This window comes from Leptopilina heterotoma, unplaced genomic scaffold (assembly GCF_015476425.1).
Source record: "Leptopilina heterotoma isolate Lh14 unplaced genomic scaffold, ASM1547642v1 Lhet_242, whole genome shotgun sequence".
Taxonomy (NCBI): Eukaryota; Metazoa; Arthropoda; class Insecta; order Hymenoptera; family Figitidae; genus Leptopilina; species Leptopilina heterotoma.
This window is the reverse complement of record NW_025110957.1, coordinates 1,764,868-1,785,029: the sequence shown is the minus strand read 5'-3', so window position 1 is coordinate 1,785,029 and position 20,162 is coordinate 1,764,868. Positions and strand designations below refer to the sequence as shown.

The 20,162-nt window shown below is 26.4% G+C and overlaps 1 protein-coding gene across 1 annotated transcript in view; it reads right to left on the bottom strand.

Moving 5' to 3' along the window:
- Positions 1 to 541: 541 nt before the first annotated feature.
- LOC122503056 (fructose-1,6-bisphosphatase 1) overlaps positions 542 to 20,162 on the bottom strand; it is a 234,278-nt gene continuing 214,657 nt past the window's right edge. The window contains exon 4 of the mRNA XM_043613463.1: positions 542 to 839. Coding sequence (XP_043469398.1) covers positions 651 to 839 — 189 coding nt within the window. The 3' untranslated portion in view covers positions 542 to 650. The remainder of the gene's footprint in view (positions 840 to 20,162) is intronic.

Genomic DNA, 20,162 nt, shown 5'->3' with positions numbered 1-20,162 from the left:
CGATAGTAGGGGAAAAACTAGCTCTGGATACAAATGGAAACAACATCTTGGCAGTGTGTTCACCGAGGAAATGAGCTAAAGACGAGACGTACAATGGTATGACTTTTCGACTGATGTAGCAAATGAAACAATAATCACAGCTGTGAGTCAGGTGGCCGAGTCCTTGGGGATGCGGAAGTTTTCGTATGTAGGAAAATTAAAAAAACCTTGGTTTAATAAAAATTGTTATGAACAAAAAAGAAGGGTTAAGGCATCTCTAAGAAATTGTTTTAAGTCCAATTTTTGTCCTAGAGATAGCAATATTTATAAAGAGGAAAAAAAACTTTACAAAAACTTATTAGCAAAAAATAAAATCTATCCACATATAACAATTATTTGTTAAAAACATTGCTATTTAAATTCTGGACTTCCAATGTCCTTGATTCAAATAATAGCACAGATTATATTAGTACAAACCAGACGTAATAGAATAAAATTTAAAAAGAAAGTTTTATAATTGATCCAGAAAAAATTTGTCCGTTTTGTAACTTAAATTTTTAATTGAAAGAATAATAAACGAGTGAACAAATTTTTTTAAAATCTTTTTGTATTGGATAAGAAGTATAAGGATAGATAAATTTACATATTTTCAATTTTATGATACGTTTTTTTCACTTTTTATGATTTCTTATGTATTGTAATACTTCTTCTACATCTTCCTTTGATCCTAGGAAAATTGATGATCTCTGATGAATATCTGATGGAATAATATCTAAAATATCCACTTCGCCGTTAGATGCAAGACCTCCTGCTTGAGATACTATAAATGCCATTGGTATGCACTCATATAGCAAGCGAAGCTGCAAAAATTGAAATTTTATTGTACATCAAAATTTATACTAAAGAAATTACGTTTTTATTAAATGTACTAATTTATAATTTTTCTAAACTTAAAAACTGTACTTTAAATAGACTTCTAACATAAATAATAGGGTGGGTCGATTTTTTTTCGATAAAGCGTATGCTTTATCTTCTGGCTTTATCTTCTGGCTTCTGTTATTAAAATAAATATAATTACCAAGTGAAAAAACATGCCTCTACTCAACTCAAGTTCCAAATGTAATTTTTATACATGTAATTTTCTCATGAAATCCCTCAAACATTTTTTAAGCTCATATAAATGTAATAAAATTCAAACTCAAAAGATTTAAATTATAATTTCTTTAAATATTTTAATTTTCATTCTTATGTTTCTAATAATGGTTGGGGTACAGTTTTTCTAAATCGTATTTTCTAAAATTTTTTTTTCTAATAAAGGTGAATTTCTAAAAAACTTTTTTCTAATAAAGGTGGTTTTGAAATTTTCTGTCTTCTAATAAAGCTAATTTTCTAAAAATTTATTTTTCTAATAAAGGTAATTTTCAAAATTTTTCTTTTTTCTAACAATATTCTATTTTTGTAATCACGATCAATAAGTACATATGATTAAAAAATAAAACTTACGAAAATTTGTTAATTCTTTAAAAAAATACTTGATATTTCGTTAAAGAATTATAATAAAAAATAGAAATTATGCAAATTACTTAACAAAATTTTTAAATAATCTAGTTAAAAATCGTAATTAATAAATTATAGGGATTTTTTCCCTAAAGATATTTAAAATTTTCTAAAAAATTTTTTTATAAATATATTAACTTTGGAAATTTCAATGTAAAAATGATGCAAATTATTTTTTTTTCAAAAAAGAATAGAATTTTGTTAACAAATTGTGATAAGAAATAGTAATTTTATAAAAAATTTTCTTCATTTTCAAAAAGAAACTTATAAATTTGTAAACAGAATTGTAATTGAGAAACAGAAAATTTAATCTTTATTTTTAAACAATTTTCTAATTTTTATAAAAATTATGGAATTTTAGAAATTTTAGGAAAATACACATTAGAAATTATAACTTTTTAGAAAAACTTTTTTGGAAAACAGATTTAATTATAAATCGCCTTTTTTTAGATAAAAAGGATTAGAAAATATTTTTTTAGAAAAAGTGTTCGCCTACCCTAATAATTGTTAGTATTCATCCGAAAAATATATTGAATACATTGAAATGTTGATAATTGAAGGAAAGAAATTTTTAATAGAATTTATAATTATTATTTTTCTGAATTAAATACAAAGTACTCGATTCTGCGTAACCGGAAGGGCAAAAGTATCAAAAAATGTAGAAAATACGGGATTTTTTTTAAAGTTTATTGAATTATCATTTTATAGGAGACTGAATTTACCAAAAGAAATAAAAATTCTAAAGATTTAATTAAAAAATACCATTTGAATCATAAAAAACATACTAAATATTTAAACTTCAAAATTTAAGTGTCTTTAATCAATTTATTTTTGTCAAACAAAAGTGTCAAATAAAATTCAGTTTACTAATTGAATAATATTGTAAAAAAAATTGTTCGATATATAGAATTTAGACTTTTTATCAATATTAAGTTTGATAATTTCATTAAATTTATAAGAATTTACAAAATGATAGAGATTTCTTGAAAAAATTACATGTATTTACCATTTTTAACATCAGTTGAATAGAGGCACGTCTTGATCATTTTTCTTCAATTTGTAAAAAATTTCTTTGCGTCAAGTGGTTATCACACATATGGGAATACTCATAACCAAAATAATCTATCAAAACATTAATTATTATAGAAATACCTGCCTGTCTTACCACAGAAAAAGTACATACGGGAAAATGTTCATGATTAATAAAATAAAGAATATATTTCAGAACTATGGATACGGAAAATTTTTTGAAAATCCTACAAAACCGTAGGTTGAAAATGTACGAAAAAAATTTTTTAGGGAAAGTTCTCGAACTGTACCTGAACACCTGAACAGTGAGAAAAGAACATGAGAAAAAGTTGAGGTCTAATCCTGCATTACACTAAAGAAATTCTTGAACTTTTCAGGAATCTACTGTGTAGAGCATGAGAAATTCTCGAAGTTCACGGCAGATTTTAAAAAAATTCAGGGACATCTTTAGTGTAATGCAGAATTAGACCTTAACTTTTTCTCATATCCACCGTTCAGGTACAGTTCGGGAACTTTGACTGAAAAAATGTTTTCCGTGTGCTAAGAGTTTTCGATAAAAATTATAATGAATTTAATGGAAACATTTTGAACTTTAGATAGAATAATTGTTGAACTACTCAACAATCAAAAATTTTTAAATTTTCTCTCAGTTTTCTCTTTTTTACTAATTAATATTGGTATATATTGTAATTTTTTGTAACTTCTCTAAAAAATTTTCCGTATTCACCATTTCAGAATAAATTCTCGATTTTTGTGAGACAACATTTTTCTGTGTTCCTTTTACAAATTGCAACATATCGATTATAATATCGATATGTTTAATATTCTTTTAAAGAATTTTATTGAAATTTTTTGAAAATAATCAGGGGAAGTTAGTCACCATAATTATAATTTTATTTTTTTAAATTTCTTCACAATATATTCAATTATTTTCATAAATAGTAAAACTCATTGCAGAATTTCAATTATTTTTAAGACAATTTTAATCACATTCCTGGAAAAATGTAATTATTCTTAAAAATTTTATTAAAATTCGTGGAAAGAATTCAATTATTTCTAGAAACAGTAAAAAAATTTTCTCAAGAATTTAATTATTTCTATAAGTTGCAAAATTCTTTAGATTCACTAAATTCTTTTGAATACTATTTTTAAAAAGAATCCTTTACTAGAATTCAGCTATTTTCATAAATTTCTATAAAATTCTAAAAAACAACTCAATTATTTTCAAATGTAATAATCAGGGTTGCTACAGAAGTCTGTTTTTAAATTTCCATGACTTTTCCAGGTTTTCCAGTACCAAATCTGATAAATTTCCAGGTCACCTTTTGAACATTGTAAATTAGAGCAATCTTTGAAGAAAAATTGGCCTAATAATAATAAATTAGAATTTTTCTGTATTATAAAAATATTCACGTTAGATTATCTCTATTTGATTATTAAAGCACAGACAGGGTGTCTACTGAAAATATGACTTAAAATTCCAGGACATTCCAGGACAGATTTTTTAATTTTCTAGGACATTTACATGTGTAATATTATTTCATATTACGATTAACATAATGTAAATTAACCTACTTGAACAAAAATATTAATTTTATTATAAAAAGAGTTAAAAATCAATATTATATAATATAGATATCAGATTCTTTAATCAAACGACAAATTAAAATTATTTTTTGATGGATCAAAAAAATTATTTTTTTAAATTTGAGTAAAATTTTTAAATTATTGAATATTTAAAAGCAAAATATGGAAAATTCAAGGATATTTCAGGACATTTCCAGGAATTCCAGGACATTATTTTTTAAAAGAAAAAATGTAGTAAAAAATATTAAGTGGAATAAAATTCCAGGCATTTCAAATTTCCATGACATTTCCAGGTATTCCAGACCATTTTTTAAAAAATCCCTGACTTTTCCAGGTATTCCAGACCTTTTTTAAAAAATCCCTGACTTTTCCAGGTTTTCCAGGTTTTCCAGGTTCTGTAGCAACCCTGAATAAAATTCTTCGCAGAAATTCAATTATTATCAATAACATTTTAATAAAATTAAATAATCAAATTTTCAATTAAAATTATTAAAAAAAAAATTTTCAACGAATTTTAAGAAACTCGCCAAAAGAATTATTTATCATTCATAAAAACTCTAATAAAAATTGTTGAAGCCATTTGTAGATTCATTTATATTTGAAATCAAATAAATTTAAATTTGATGAGAAAAAAAACCGGAAATAATTAGGACAAAGTCGTGAAAAAACCGGGAATTTTGTTAAATATAGCGCACAAAAAATTATTATTACAAATTTTTAATTCCTTAAATTGTCAATATTTAGAGACGTATGACTCTCCCTAAATTTAACTCTATATAATTGTTATTTCATGGAATTTTAAACTTTATAATTATTATTAACTCAAAAGGTAGATATATCTAAAATGTAATGCTAACATTATTGTTTAGTTTTTATTTTATGTCACTGAATACGTAATTCGTAGAATATTCTATGACCACCTTAGGGCCCTGATCACCTTGGGGCCCTCTCCCCTATATATATTATAAAAAATAAACTTGAAAAATAATAAAATAAATAGAATAACAAATCAAAGTAATTTAAAAAAAATAATTATATTTAAAATTCATCGCAAAAGTTAAATTAATTTTTATAAATTAATAAAATTCTTCTGAGGAATTCAATTACTTTCAATACAATTTTAATAAACTTTAAAAATCAAATATTTAAAATTACCTATACACAGACACAATTATTTTAAAAAGTTGAAAAAATTCTTTGTATAATTCAATTACTTTCAAAATTTTCAATTATAACTATTAAAGAAACTCCATTATTTCAAAAAAGTTTAAAGATATTCTTCAAAAGAATATAATTAGGATTTTTATAAATTTTAATTAAATTTTTCGCGAGAATTCGATTATTTTCATAAATATTTATTTATTGTATTTAAAGAAATCAAGTTCCTAGGGCTGTTAGCCCACTAAGGAACAATGTACATAATATTAACATTAATTACATAGTCCTAAAACTAAGATAACCAACATAATAAAAATACAAATAATATAATAGCAAAGATAACATAATAGAGGTATACATCATTCTCAATAACATTCATAAGAAAAATATACAGAAAAAGAAAAAACAATAAACCAAAAAATAAAACAATGTAAGAAAAAAAATAACAAAATCATAGGGTTACCAGTAAGTAATATCAAAAAATCCACCGTTTCTTTTACTTAAATACTCAAAAAATAAATAATAAAATTCTGCGAAGGAATTCAATTATTCTCAAATTTTTTGACAAAATTCTTTGCAAGAATTCAATGATTTTTAATACATATTTTTAAATAAGGTTATTAATAAATTAAATTGATTCAATTAATTTTAAATTATTGTTATTATTATGAAATTTGTTTTTTTTAAGTATTATTATGAAAGTTTTTGGAGACAAAAATTTTGTTTGGAAATATTACAATGTAAAACAAACATTAATTTAATTTTTATAATTCTTAAATTTAAAAATTTTTATTAGTTATAAATGACTTTTTATTAGTTATATGTTCCTATGTTAAAATGTTTTTTGTTGCGCATTTGAAAAAATCTTTTTTATCAGAAAAAAGTATATATATATATATATATATTAAAATACATTTTCTTCGTTTACAGACAAGTGAAATATTTTGATTTTCTTAAAATAAAAATAAATTTTTTATATGAGAAAAAAATAACTAAATTTTCTATTGTTTAAATAATGTTAATTTTTTTATAGCAAAATTAAACATTTTCAAATAATTATTTTCTATAAACCCTCGTTCGGTTGTATTTCAACTTATTTGTTTTTATTTATTTGATTTAAGTAAATATTTACTTGAGGGCAGTTCCATACGAAAAGCAAATGGTGGATCACCGATTTTTCTTAAATTTGGTAATTTTGTAGTATTTGGGATACTAAATAATTGTGCCAAACAGTTTTTCAAAAAAAATTTTTTTTTGCAAGATACTTAGATTTGAAAATTTGGAAACTGAAAAAAATAACTTTTTTTAAGAATTTTTATTTCGAAAACTATTTATTCTACGAGAAAAAGTCATTTATTCAAAATTGTAGAGAAAATGTCAATTTTTTATAATATTAAAAAAAATGTTGAAAAAAATTAAATTTTTAATAATTTGTTTAAACAATAATTTTTTATTAATATCAATTTGAATTTATCACTCGGTGTTATTTAATAATAATGATGACTTTATCGATCACTCCGAGTCATTTAAAATAATAAAAAAAAATTAAGAGAAAAAAAAAATTTTTTTTCTTTACTTTTCAACGGCACAGCTGTCCTCTTCAGAAACTGAAATTTTATTATAATTTATAAATACACGTACATAAAATACTTTTACAAATAAAAAAATTATTTTACAAAAAGATAAATATTTAACAAAAAAAAAATATTTACCATTGAAAAAAAATATAAATAAAAATAAAAATTTGGACATTATTAAACAATTTGTCGATTGTTAAAACGTCTCGCTTGACACGATTGCTAATAGACACTGATCAATTATAAAGTCATTAGAATAATATGAAGAGAGAAAAGTAAGTTCAATGAACTTATTACAATAATGCGAATAATAAATAGACGAAATGTCAAGGTGTTACTAAACAAAGAAACACTATAAATATTTTCTCTCATTAAGGAAATGGAGATAACAATTACTAAGATTTTTAGAATCATCTTTTTTGTTTATTGCATTCTTTTGCAAATTAATATGAATCATTTCGGATATTAAACGTTTGCTCTCATTAGATTCTTTGTCAAGTATGTAAAAATTATCCCAATCAAAGACATGTTTTTGTAAGTTTCTATGAGTAGCAGTGACGCCAATCTTAGCCTTTTTGTGTTCGTTAATACGAACCCCCACCATTCTTTTGGTTTCACCAACATAAGATGCTGAACAATCCTTACAGTTAATTTTATAAACAACGTTAGTAATCTCGGATTTTTTATTTATATCTTTACCCTTTTTGATTAAATTATGATTTAAAACTTTATTATTAGTTGGTACAGTTAAAATATTATATTGTTTAAGAATTGATGAAGATTTTTCATACAACTTTGGTACATATGGTAAAAATACTTTTGGTGATTTTCTATATAAAAATGAATTTACATTGTTTTTTTTGAGTATTGGATTCAATAGAACAAATGCGTTTCTTAATGTATTTGTCTATAAAAACAATAGGATAATTATTTCTAAGAAGAATTGTTTTAACATATTTAATATTTTTAATATGGAATTTTTTATCTGATAATTTTATTGCCCTGTCCGTTAAATTATAAATAATTGCAATTTTTTGAGCTGTAGGATGTTGTGAATCATAATTTAAAGTACGTTTAGAAAAAGTAGGTTTTTTATACCAATCCGTGATTATTTTATTACTATCTTTAATTATAAGTACATCTAAAAAATTAATTGAATGATTAACTTCTAATTCATGAGTGAATTGTAATCTTAAATCATAACTGTTAAAAATGTCCAACATTTCTTGAACTTTGTCATTTGGAATGCATGTGATTATATCATCAACGTACCTAAAGAAAAACAACGGTTTAAACGACAATTTATTTAAACAACAAGTCTCAAGATCATCCATCACGATGTCCGCAAATAGCCCAGATATGGAAGAACCCATAGGTGTACCATAAGTTTGCTGGTAAAATTTACCATTAAATTTGAAATAAATATTATCAAACAAAAAGGAGCATGCGTCAAGTAGATCATCGAGAGGGATATTTGAATTTTTAGAAATAAAAGAATAACGTTTTATGATGCAATCAGATACATGTTTAGATCCGACATTTGTAAATAAAGATTTGACATCTAAACTAATTAATATGTGATTATCTGGAATAACGAAATTTTTAATCTTTTCAATGAAATCAAAACTATTGCGAATGTAAGATTTAGGTTTAGGAATAGATTCATTCAGAATATAATATAACAAATGTTTGGAAAGAAAATATGTTGGTGAACCTACAGTAGAAACAACAGGTCTAAAAGGACAATCCTTTTTATGTATCTTAGGTAGTCCATAAAATTTAGCAAGATTCGTATTAGTTTGCGTCAGAACAAAGTCACTATATGATTTGTTTAAGTATCCACTTTTATTCCAATATTTTAATAATTCATAAGTGTTGGATTTTAGTTTTGGGAGTGGATCCTTTTTAATAATTTTATAAGTATCTACATCAGATAACAACAATTCGGTATTTTTCAAATAATCATCTCTGTTTAGTGCAACCGTTACATTTCCCTTACAGGCGATGGTGAACATAACATTTTTATTATTTTTGACAAAAAGTTTTGCGTCGTTGAGCTCTTTTGTGAAAATTCTATCATTAATGTTAATGTGTCTATGGTAATTATGTTCAAAAGAGTTAATATTTTTTAAAATTTTATTTCTAATATTATTTGAAATTTCAGTATTTAAATCATAAGAATAAAAAAACTGTTCTATAGATTTAATATATTCAATTGTAGAATTAAAAGAATTATTATTATTATTGTTAAATCTATAACCATTGCCGAGAGAAACGACATCAATGACATTATTGGGAATGTCACAATTTGATAGATTAAGAAACCATTTTTGTTTTGGACAAATGGAATTATTCCTATTTTCACATTTTTTGTTGTTTTTGTTACACATAAAATTAAATTTTTTAGAAATTTTATCTTTTTGTATAGAGACAAAACGTGCATGCTCTTTGTCATGTATTGAAAAAATTGACTTAGAAATATGAGGTAAAAAATTATTGTTTATAACAGTCCTTAAAGATTCAATCTTTTGTTTTAAATAATAAATATGAATGCATTTATCCTCAATTATAATATTCAATAGTCTAATTTTAAAATTTTTTAAAGATAAGTCAAATTTGTTAAAACCAGTTTTACTATGGAAGAAAAATGACTTAGAGATCTGCTACTAGCATCGATATGTTTCGGTGTCAAGTCGTACGTACGGCATTGAAGTAAAAACTGCAGTTGTGATGAAAAACGTGCAAGTTGTTGATTGGTATTAATCCAGTCTTTAAGGATACACTTCTCCTGATTTGAAGAAAACAATTCAAAGATGTGATTTGCTGTGCAAATCATATTTAACCGTTGTAGATCCATGGTCAGTATATAATATCAATTTGAATTTATCACTCGGTGTTATTTAATAACAATGATGACTTTATCGATCACTCCGAGTCATTTAAAATAATGAAAAAAAATTAAGAGAAAAAAAAAATTTTTTTTTTCTTTACGTTTCAACGGCACAGCCGTCCTCTTCAGAAACTGAAATTTTATTATAATTTATAAATACACGTACATAAAATACTTTTACAAATAAAAAAAATTATTTTACAAAAATAAAAATATTTAACAAAAAAAAATATATTTACCATTGAAAAAAAATATAAATAAAAATAAAAATTTGGACATTATTAAACAATTTGTCGATTGTTAAAACGTCTCGCTTGACACGATTGCTAATAGACACTGATCAATTATAAAGTCATTAGAATAATATGAAGAGAGAAAAGTAAGTTCAATGAACTTATTACAATAATGCGAATAATAAATAGACGAAATGTCAAGGTGTTACTAAACAAAGAAACACTATAAATATTTTCTCTCATTAAGGAAATGGAGATAACAATTACTAAGATTTTTAGAATCATCTTTTTTGTTTATTGCATTCTTTTGCAAATTAATATGAATCATTTCGGATATTAAACGTTTGCTCTCATTAGATTCTTTGTCAAGTATGTAAAAATTATCCCAATCAAAGACATGTTTTTGTAAGTTTCTATGAGTAGCAGTGACGCCAATCTTAGCCTTTTTGTGTTCGTTAATACGAACCCCCACCATTCTTTTGGTTTCACCAACATAAGATGCTAAACAATCCTTACAGTTAATTTTATAAACAACGTTAATAATCTCGGATTTTTTATTTATATCTTTACCCTTTTTGATTAAATTATGATTGAGAACTTTATTATTAGTTCGTACAGTTAAAATATTATATTGTTTAAGAATTGATGAAGATTTTTCATACAACTTTGGTACATATGGTAAAAATACGTTGATGATATAATCACATACATTCCAAATGACAAAGTTCAAGAAATGTTGGACATTTTTAACAGTTATGATTTAAGATTACAATTTACTCATGAATTAGAAGTTAATCATTCAATTAATTTTTTAGATGTACTTATAATTAAAGATAGTAATAAAATAATCACGGATTGGTATAAAAAACCTACTTTTTCTGAACGTACTTTAAATTATGATTCACAACATCCTATAGCTCAAAAAATTGCAATTATTTATAATTTAACGGACAGGGCAATAAAATTATCAGATAAAAAATTCCATATTAAAAATATTAAATATGTTAATGTTACGAATAGGATTTAATTTAATAAAAGTAAAATAGATAAATTATTTTATTATCAATTTAAATCTGTCGTGATAACGAAAAATGCTCTTCAGCAAATTAAATAAATTTGAATAGGTAGGGGACTTTTCCACTCTCACAATTATTGATATCAATTGTGTAGTTACAATTAATAAGAATAGAAATTATTGGTTAAATTAATATTTATTTAATTATCAGATTTACATAGATTTTATAAACCTTTAATTTTCCAATATATAAATGTTCTGGGATTAAAATATAAATTATAATAAAAAAAGAATGTGAATATTCTTTTTAGTAAAATCTCATGAAATCAACTTATGAAAATTTACGTATTTCTTTGAAAATTGATTTGTGTATATGAGTGTAATGTGTAATTATTTACTCACTTTTAATCGTTATGTTTGCTTCTTTTATTTGTATTTATATCGCAGCAATCTTCCTTTTCTCTTACTCGTATTTAGCTTCAAACTTGATATTCTTTAAAGTGGACTTAATCTCAATTCAATATTTCTGTTTTACAATAAATGGGGACTACGCCCTTCAATTCACAAAAGGATAAAAATTCTTTAGTCTTAATGACTCACAATATATATATCACGTTCAGGTACTTTGCCTGAATTAAAACTGCCCAGATTTTCCCTTGTCAAGTCTTTTTATTGATTGACAATTAGGTGGGGAAATCCTCAATGCAGTTTATTCTGACAGCTTGCAGAATTTGGTACTTGCGAAATTTAGATTTTGACCACTTCGTTGTTGTGCAATAATTTACAAATAATTGAAAGAAATCTTGCCTTGCGATATTAACATAAAAAGGAAAAATGTGCTTTGCTTAATTTAATTGTGCTAATTACCCGATTAAAAGTGGGTTGTTCAGAGTTTTGCTTAATGTTGGAATTTATTGGTGTTACTAATAAATATGTATTTTTGTGTAAGAACGATAATTGTGTTTTTAGGTTACAAGGCAAAATTATGAAATGGATTCTATATAATTCAATTAAACTACGTTGTTTCTATGTAAATATAAAGGTTACAAAGTCATACGTAACAACTGCCCCCCTTTTAATTTTGGCTGACGTCCCTTGTCAGCTGCTGGAGTTGTGTTGTGATGGTGTGTTCCTTGGTGCAAATCTTCTTGTTGTAGAGGTATTTAACTCTTTCGAGTTTTACAAATATTCCTCTTGATATAATTTTTTTTTACATAATTCTCTGAAAGGTAAGTATTTCATTAAAAACAAAATATAGTTTTTCTCCGATCTTTGTGATTGAAATATTTCAGTTTTCGAATGTGTGGAAACATAGATAAACCATCAATTTTATGTTCGGTTTATCATCAGTTTTGAATGTTTTAATAAACAATATTTCCCATTTTAAAAAAAAATGTTAACATTTCTAATAAAATAAAAACAACTGTTCATCATTTCTAGAGAGAGAGAGAAAAAAAAAATCGTTTCCTCTTTTAGTTTTTTTTTAAAGATTTTTAAATGAATGAAGTTTGCTTTTGTTTTATTATTATTAATAATAATAATAATAATAATAATAATAGTCTGGAATTTTATCGTTGTTCATTGATGAGTAATTTTTGTATTTTAGATCACTAATATCGAGCATGGTAGGAGAAAAAAAATGTGTTTGAATATGTGATTTTTAAACTTGTTTTTTTTTAAAATTGAGTTACTGAAAACATAAAAATTTTCTTTAATTACTGATATATTATTGCATTTTTTTTTTTTTTTTTCTTTTTTACCAAGCTAGATATTATTTGTCTTGTTTCGGTGTACAATCATGTTTCTTCCTAAAAAAGTTTTAAATAATTTAATTGATGATGTCTGATTTTTTTTTTTTTTAAATTTTTTTTTTTTTTTAATGCAAAAAAAAATAAAAATGATTATAAATTATTATTCCTGTTACAAATGTTTCGTATTTTAAAACGCAGATTACATAGAATTGATCTTTTATAATTAAATGATATCATAATGTCAAAAATTTAAATTACTGTAACAAGTTGTTCAAATTTTTAGTACAATTTTTAATTCGTCTTTTTGTTTGTAAAAAAATTGTTCATTTTCTGGGGATGTTTTGTGCTTTTTAAAAAGATTTGTTGTGTCGATTACAAAGTTTTATTTGTTATTTGATCTATACTTTTTATATTTTAAGACGAAAAACAAGTTGTAAGTTATTTCATGCTTTTTTCTTGTTTTGAAGAATTAGAAAATTGTTTTTATATTGAATAATCCAAATTTTGGTACATCTACATGAAATGACTTTTACAAAATAACCTATGTGTCACTAATTTTGATTTGATTTAATAACAATGTCATGAATTTTAATTTATATAAAAAAATTTTTTTCTTTTTTTTTCTTTTTTTTTTTTTTTTGATAAAAAAAAATATGCTAAATTTATTAAAGTTACATTCATGAAATTCTGAATAAGTTAATTAAAAACGGAAACGTAAACATAGTTCTATGATTCGTGTCGGTTCTGAATATTCTAAAATTTTAAAGAAATAATGTTAATTCTTTTTTTATCTGACATTGTTTCTTTAAGAAAAGTTTTTGCACAAAATCATTAAAAGACAAAGATGACAAACAAAAATTAATAGAATTTATGCCTATATTGTGCATAAAAAATGAAAATTTCCGGTTTTCTGCCCACAAACCCCTCTTTTAGTCACTGTCGTCCCTTGACAGCTTTATAGGTTGACTAATAGAGAAACTTCTTAAATAGAGGCAAATTTGAATTAAGTTTTGTTTAATGGTTTTATCTTTACTTTCCTTTTTAGGAGGATTATATTGTGAATAAAATTAATTTGCTTTTATTTAGTGTTTCTTATAGTATACTTATAGTGTATTCAAACAAATGTTTGAAAAAATGGTTAACATCCATAGATTGAAATTATGTTTAAAGAATTGTTGATTGTTAACTTATTAAATTAAATGACTAAATTAGATAAAAAAAAACTCGGATTTCTATATATAGTTAAAATTGATGATTAAGTATTTTTGTGTCGGTATATTATGTATGCTGTAGTTTATTTTTTTATATGTATATTTTAGTATAACACCATAATTTAGTTTTATTATTTCTAAATTAATTATATTCTAAATATTTTAATTTTGTTATTAGTTATGCTGTGGCTGTGATTTGGACTAAATTAGTCGGTATGTTATATTCTAGTTTAATGTTTTAGTATTATTTTATTATATGTTATAATAAAATATGTTAAATGTAAAATGTAAAATGTTATAATTAAAAGTAATATAAAAAAAAAATTAAAATGAAACAAAACGTTTATTATTTCTTTTAAAAGAAATTAAGTAATTATATGATGATTACTATGATTACTCATCTATATATGTGTGTGTGTGTGTATTGTAAAAAAAAATATGTATACATTTATGTATATGTAGTTAATAGTAATTCCTATGATATTGATTAGGCTAACTTTGATTTAAATTAATTTTTGCGTTGTATGTTTTAAAAAAAAAATTCCCTTTTTTATATAGTATAGTATGTAGATTAGTATTTCATTCCTTGGAATTGGTATTTACATATTTAAAATATTTACATGCAATTAAAATCAATTAATTACGCTATGTCCCGGTACTTTCTGGGTAAAGATTGAGTCTTCCAAATTTTTTTAGAATTTAGTTTTTTTGGCATAGTTGATGTGTCACTTGTACTTGCTTCTTCTGAGTCTGGATAGTTATTTTGATGATCTTCTTGATGTTCTTGGTCTATAACCTTTTGTTCTAGTTGTATGTTTTCTTGTTTTTTTCGTTGCTTTGTAATGATGCAAAAATGGTTTTTGCATTTTATGATACCATAGACTATTGATAAAAAGATGATTGTTGAAGAGATTCCTAGTAGAGTTATGGTGTAACTATTTTGATTTTGCTTTCCATATTTGTGTAAACTTTGTGTCAGCAATTCTTTTTCAATGGCTTGAATTTTTTCGTCTGCTTCCATTTTCTTCTAGATGGGGTGTGTGTCATTTTCTTCTGTAATATTGTAAGATATTTTTGAAGATTTTATTATAGGTGAAATTTCTTCTATTTGTAGTTCAATTTTTGGTTCGTAGTGATATATTTGTTTGTTTTCCTGGACTCTTAATGTTGGTAATTTGATAGTATCGGTGCTTAATTTACAACCTGTTGATATTTTGATGATTCCTGCGTCTTTTATTTGAAAATTTCTAGTGCTTTGTTTTTTACATATTAGATACGCAGTTTCTTCTTTAGTTAATGAGAAAAGCCAACTACCTGTTGTCATAATTGGTTCCCAGAAGGGTTGTTGGTTATTTGTTAGTCTGATATCACATGTTCTTAGGGTTTTATTTGTGGGTGCTCTTAACAATTCTGATTCACAGCTAGGCGCTAACGTTATGTCATATACTCCTTGTTGGGGGGGACAAATTAATCTTCCTTCTAGATTGTGACATTGATTCATTTCTTCTTCTTCCATATAGAAATAGTGTCTTCCTTCTTTACTTGTTGCCAAATATCTTGCATGTGGGCGTATATATGCTCGATTTTTTATGTCTCCTAGATTTTGAAGTATCGGTAATTCGTGCATCCTGTAAACTATATAATTTTCTTTTTCTAGTAGGGGTATGTCCAAGGCAATGATTAGTTTTCCTTCTTTTATTTGTAGATAGGTATGTGAAATAGTTTTTAATGTAGCTGTATTCATTCTATCTATTGGTATAGGAAAATCTTGATCTCCTAGAAATTTCTGTGCTTCAGTGGCAATGTTTTTCAGTTGTTTGTTGGTTAACATTTTTGGGTGTAATTTGCCTTCTCTTGCATCATACATGATGTTCAAAGTTTGCTCTAGGCCGTGTATATACAGGTCTATTGTCTCTGTCCATTTCTTCATTGTTAATTGTAGTTGAATAGTATAATCTATTGTATTTAATTTTGTGTCTTGTTTTTTAAGGTCGTCTTCTATATGTTGCAATAAATTTTTTGTACTGTTTGATTCCTTGTATAGTCTTTTATTTATTTCGTATAAATTCTGTAATTCTGCTCGGACAATATGAGTTTGTTCTCCTACCAAATGGGATATGTTCTTTTGTGCTTCGCCCAGTTCTGAAATTAATTGGTCATACCTTTCACCTTCTTCGTATGTCAGCACTCCGATAGTGGGCCCTACTAGTTTTCCTATAAAACCTAGTAATGGAGTGCTTCTTTTATTGATTCTTTTCTTTTCGTAGTTGTAAAATTGTTCTCCTTGTTGTCTTATCTCCTCCGTAATTTCCTCTAATTGTTTCCAGAGTAATTTGGCGGTGATTATTTTCCTTTCGAGTGTCTGGTATCCTAAAAAATCTTCACATTTTGCCTCTAACACACTATTACAGGGTTCCTTTAACGTCTTAAAATTTTTTTCTATGTCCGGTAAATGAGATTTGAAAACTTCGGTGTCAAGTAGAGTAACTGTTCTCCAGAATCCTGTTATTCTTTGTAAAGTTGGCATTAGTTCATAATATATTCCTGCGCTTTTGTTTATTGGTATTATCTCGATAAATTGGTTTATGTTTGCGGTCCATGAGTAGTTAGCTAACCAGATAATTAAAAGGAATGTCCTTATGGATCCATACATTTTCTGCAACCAATAAATAAAAGAAAACTTAGAAAATTTTATATTATTAATTCGAGTATGTATCTATTTTATTATGTTATGGCTAATTTTGCTAATTTGTCTGCTTCTTCGTTGCCTACTATTCCACAATGTCCCTGTTCATGGATTAATTCTACCGAGACATTTTTCGAATGTATTTTCATTTTTTTGAAAATATTTTTACTGACTACATCTTTTTTTCGGTTGGTTTTCCATCCATTTATTTCCCATTTGGGTAACCAGTTTTGTATACCGTCTATTGCAAATTTAGAGTCTGTATGTATTCTGATTTTTCGATATCCTATTGACTTTGAAATTACAATTGCTTTTATTATTGCTTCTATTTCAGCACAGTTATTAGTTTGTTTGTTAAGTGCTTTGGTGCTGATATTCAATGGGTGATTAAGGTTGAACCATATGCCTATTCCTGCTTGAGCGTTTGGTTTACCATTAGCTTTACAAGCTCCGTCGGTGTAGACGTGAATATAACCTTCTTTGTCTACTCTCAAACCTTTTTTGTCTTCTAGTCATAAATATGCCTTTTTTACTTGGTCTTTGTGTTTTCTAAATCTTTTTCCTTTCGCGTCACAGAGAATTAAATTATTATTTTCTGTAATTGAAATTACTTCATAGGGACCATGGTAATAAGGTTCAAATTTGCCTGTTCTTACTTCTTCTTGGACGTCTACTACATCCCCTATTTTTATTTGTAACGGTCTTGATTTTGAGTCATATCTATCCTTTGAAGTTTGTTTAGCGTTATTTAGATTGCTTGCTGCAATGTTTCTGATCTCTATTAGTCTCATTATTAGTTCTTGTATATAGTTTTCGTAATTTCTCAGTTTGTCTTCTGTGGGGAATGCCGTAGGCGTTCTGGCTAAATTTCCGAAAACTAGTTCGTACGGAGTGAACTTTGTTGCCTCATGTACCGATGTATTATAGGCAAAGCTTGCATATGGTAGTAGCCTATCCCAATCGTCACTAGATTTTGCATAGTGTCTGATGAATTCTGCTAATACTGCATGACTTCTTTCCAGAGCTCCGTTGGTTTGTGGTCTGTATGCCGTTGTCGTTACTTGAGTAACTTTAAACAATTTTGCTAGTCTTCGTAACAAATTGCTGGTAAACATCCTTCCTCTGTCCGTTAAAATTGTTTTTGGCGCTCCGTAAACCGAAAATAAATTTGTGGCTATTGCGTGTGCTATTGTAGTAGCGCTGATGTCAGGGATTGGTACAAATATGCAATATTTGCTCAACTGATCCTGCATTGTAAGAACGTGACAGTTACCGTTTGTTGTAGTCGGTAGTTTTCCAACAGTGTCTAGTGATACTCTATCAAAAACCTCTAATGGGGTATCGGTAATTATCATTGGTTCTCTATTTTTTGTTCTTGTGATTTTTCTTTGTGCGCAGCTTCTGCATTTCCTAATATACTCTGTGATATCTCGACGTAGACCTGGCCAGGTGAATTTTTCCCTAATTCTTCGATAGGTTTTGTTTACACCTTTATGTCCTGCTATTAAACTATCGTGATATTCCGAGATTATTTTTGTTCTATCTTTCTCTGGAGGAATCGTAATTTTTCCGTAACACAGGTTGATTTTAATATTGGTGTTGAAAAATATTTTGACTAGTAAAGCTATCCAGTCCTCTCCTAGTTTGTCTAGTAGTTCTCCGTATCTCGATATTCGAAAATGCTCAATGTTGTTTTTGAGAAGAATGTACTTTAGATTCTCAAAAATCTCTTTTAAATTTTCTAAATTGATGTCGTCATCGTAATTGTTGGATATTATTACCGAAATAACATTGTATTTTCCACGTGGGGTGAATAGTACTTGACCTATCCTTGGTTTTTTTTTTTTTACTTCCAATAGGTCTAAACCTCCTATGGCTGCCATTAATCTGATTATTTGGCTGGCTGGTTCTGCATCTCGGGTTAAAAAATGTACATAGTTGTCCTTTACGCTTGTTATTGCGTTTCTGTCATAGTTGATAACTTCTAATCTTTTCATAATTGGTTCTTGTTTTTCCATAACTGGTTGCTTTCTCCAGAATTTTTCGTCATCTATGAAAGGCATAGTAATTCCCAATCCTAACTTTGTTTGTGGTCGCAGTTCAATTTTATTTGTGTTTATTGGTTCTTTTTCGACCAGTTGTCTAGGGATCATTTTTGTTTTTCTTTGTTCCATTACTGTTGTGTCTGGCTCATTATCCTCTAGTATAGAAATTGGTATGTATGGAGTGGATTGAGCTGTTGGTTTACTTCTAAATTCAGGAGTGTCAAACGTAACTGTTTTTTTGTATTTCGTGAAATTTTGGTTGGTATCATTTTTCTCGGTAATTTCCGTTGGTTTTTCTGTTACAGAAAAAGAGTTGAGTGAGGGGTTTTCTATTTGTTCTGTAATTTCACGAAGTTCTGCAATTATTTCTTCAATAGCTTTACCCTCTTCTTCTATTTCTTTCGCTAAATTAATATTTTCTGAACTAACATTTTGCAAGGTGTTGTTTTTATCTTCTTCTTCTCCAAACATTTCATCGTCCCAAAAATAAGTTTGATGGTTTGCCAGAGATGAATCAAATTTTTTGATGGAGTCTTTTATACTATTTATCATTTGTTTATCTGGTTTGTCTTTCTGGCTTGAATTTGTTGTTTCGCTTATTGTAATATCTTCTTCATCTTCTTCTTCTGAGCTTTCTACAGTAGGACTCATGTAGACTGCTATTTCTTCTTCCTCTGGTATAACAGAGTTCGTAATAGAATTGTCGTCGCTGGATTCTTGGGTGTCTGACTCTAGTATTGGTTCAGTTAGGGACGGTAGAACACTACAGTCTTTTTTTAAAATGGGGATGTCTTCTGGCTCGAAAACTGTTTCATCTTCACTAGAATCTTTGCTGGTTGTGGAACCTTCTTCATGTGAAATTTCACTTGTGTCATCTCTTATAACCGGATTCTGTGTTTTCTTCCTTGGTCTTAGTCTTGTGGCTATTGGGCCTTCCTCTTCTAATTTTTTTGCTACTACTTCTTCGGATTTAGTTCTGCCTACTGGTCTTCCTCTTTTAGGTTTGATTAAAATATCCTTTGCTGGTATCATTGCTGATGAGGAATCTGATTTTGCTCTTGTTGTTCTAGGTCCAGTTCCACTGTCTTTAATGTTTGTTTTTTTCTTCGTCTTTTCTTTCAACTGTTTTTCTTTGTTTTTATCCATTAACTTATTTAGTGCTTGGTTAGCTCGTAGCTTTGTGCTTGCTGCTCCACTGCTAATTGGAAATAATCTTTTTTCTGTGATCCGTACAGAAAATTCCTGGTTAGTTTCACTATCTGTATTCTCACTCTCACTATTTTCAGTTGACGTTTCCTTTTCTTCTTTCTTAGTTAGTTTATCTTTATTAGGATTTTCTGATAAACCTTTTAACCATCTGTTGATTTTTCCTGGTTTGCATTCAAAATCATATTGATAGTCTTGCAACCTTAACAACCATTTTGTCATTCTGGCTGTTGGCTTG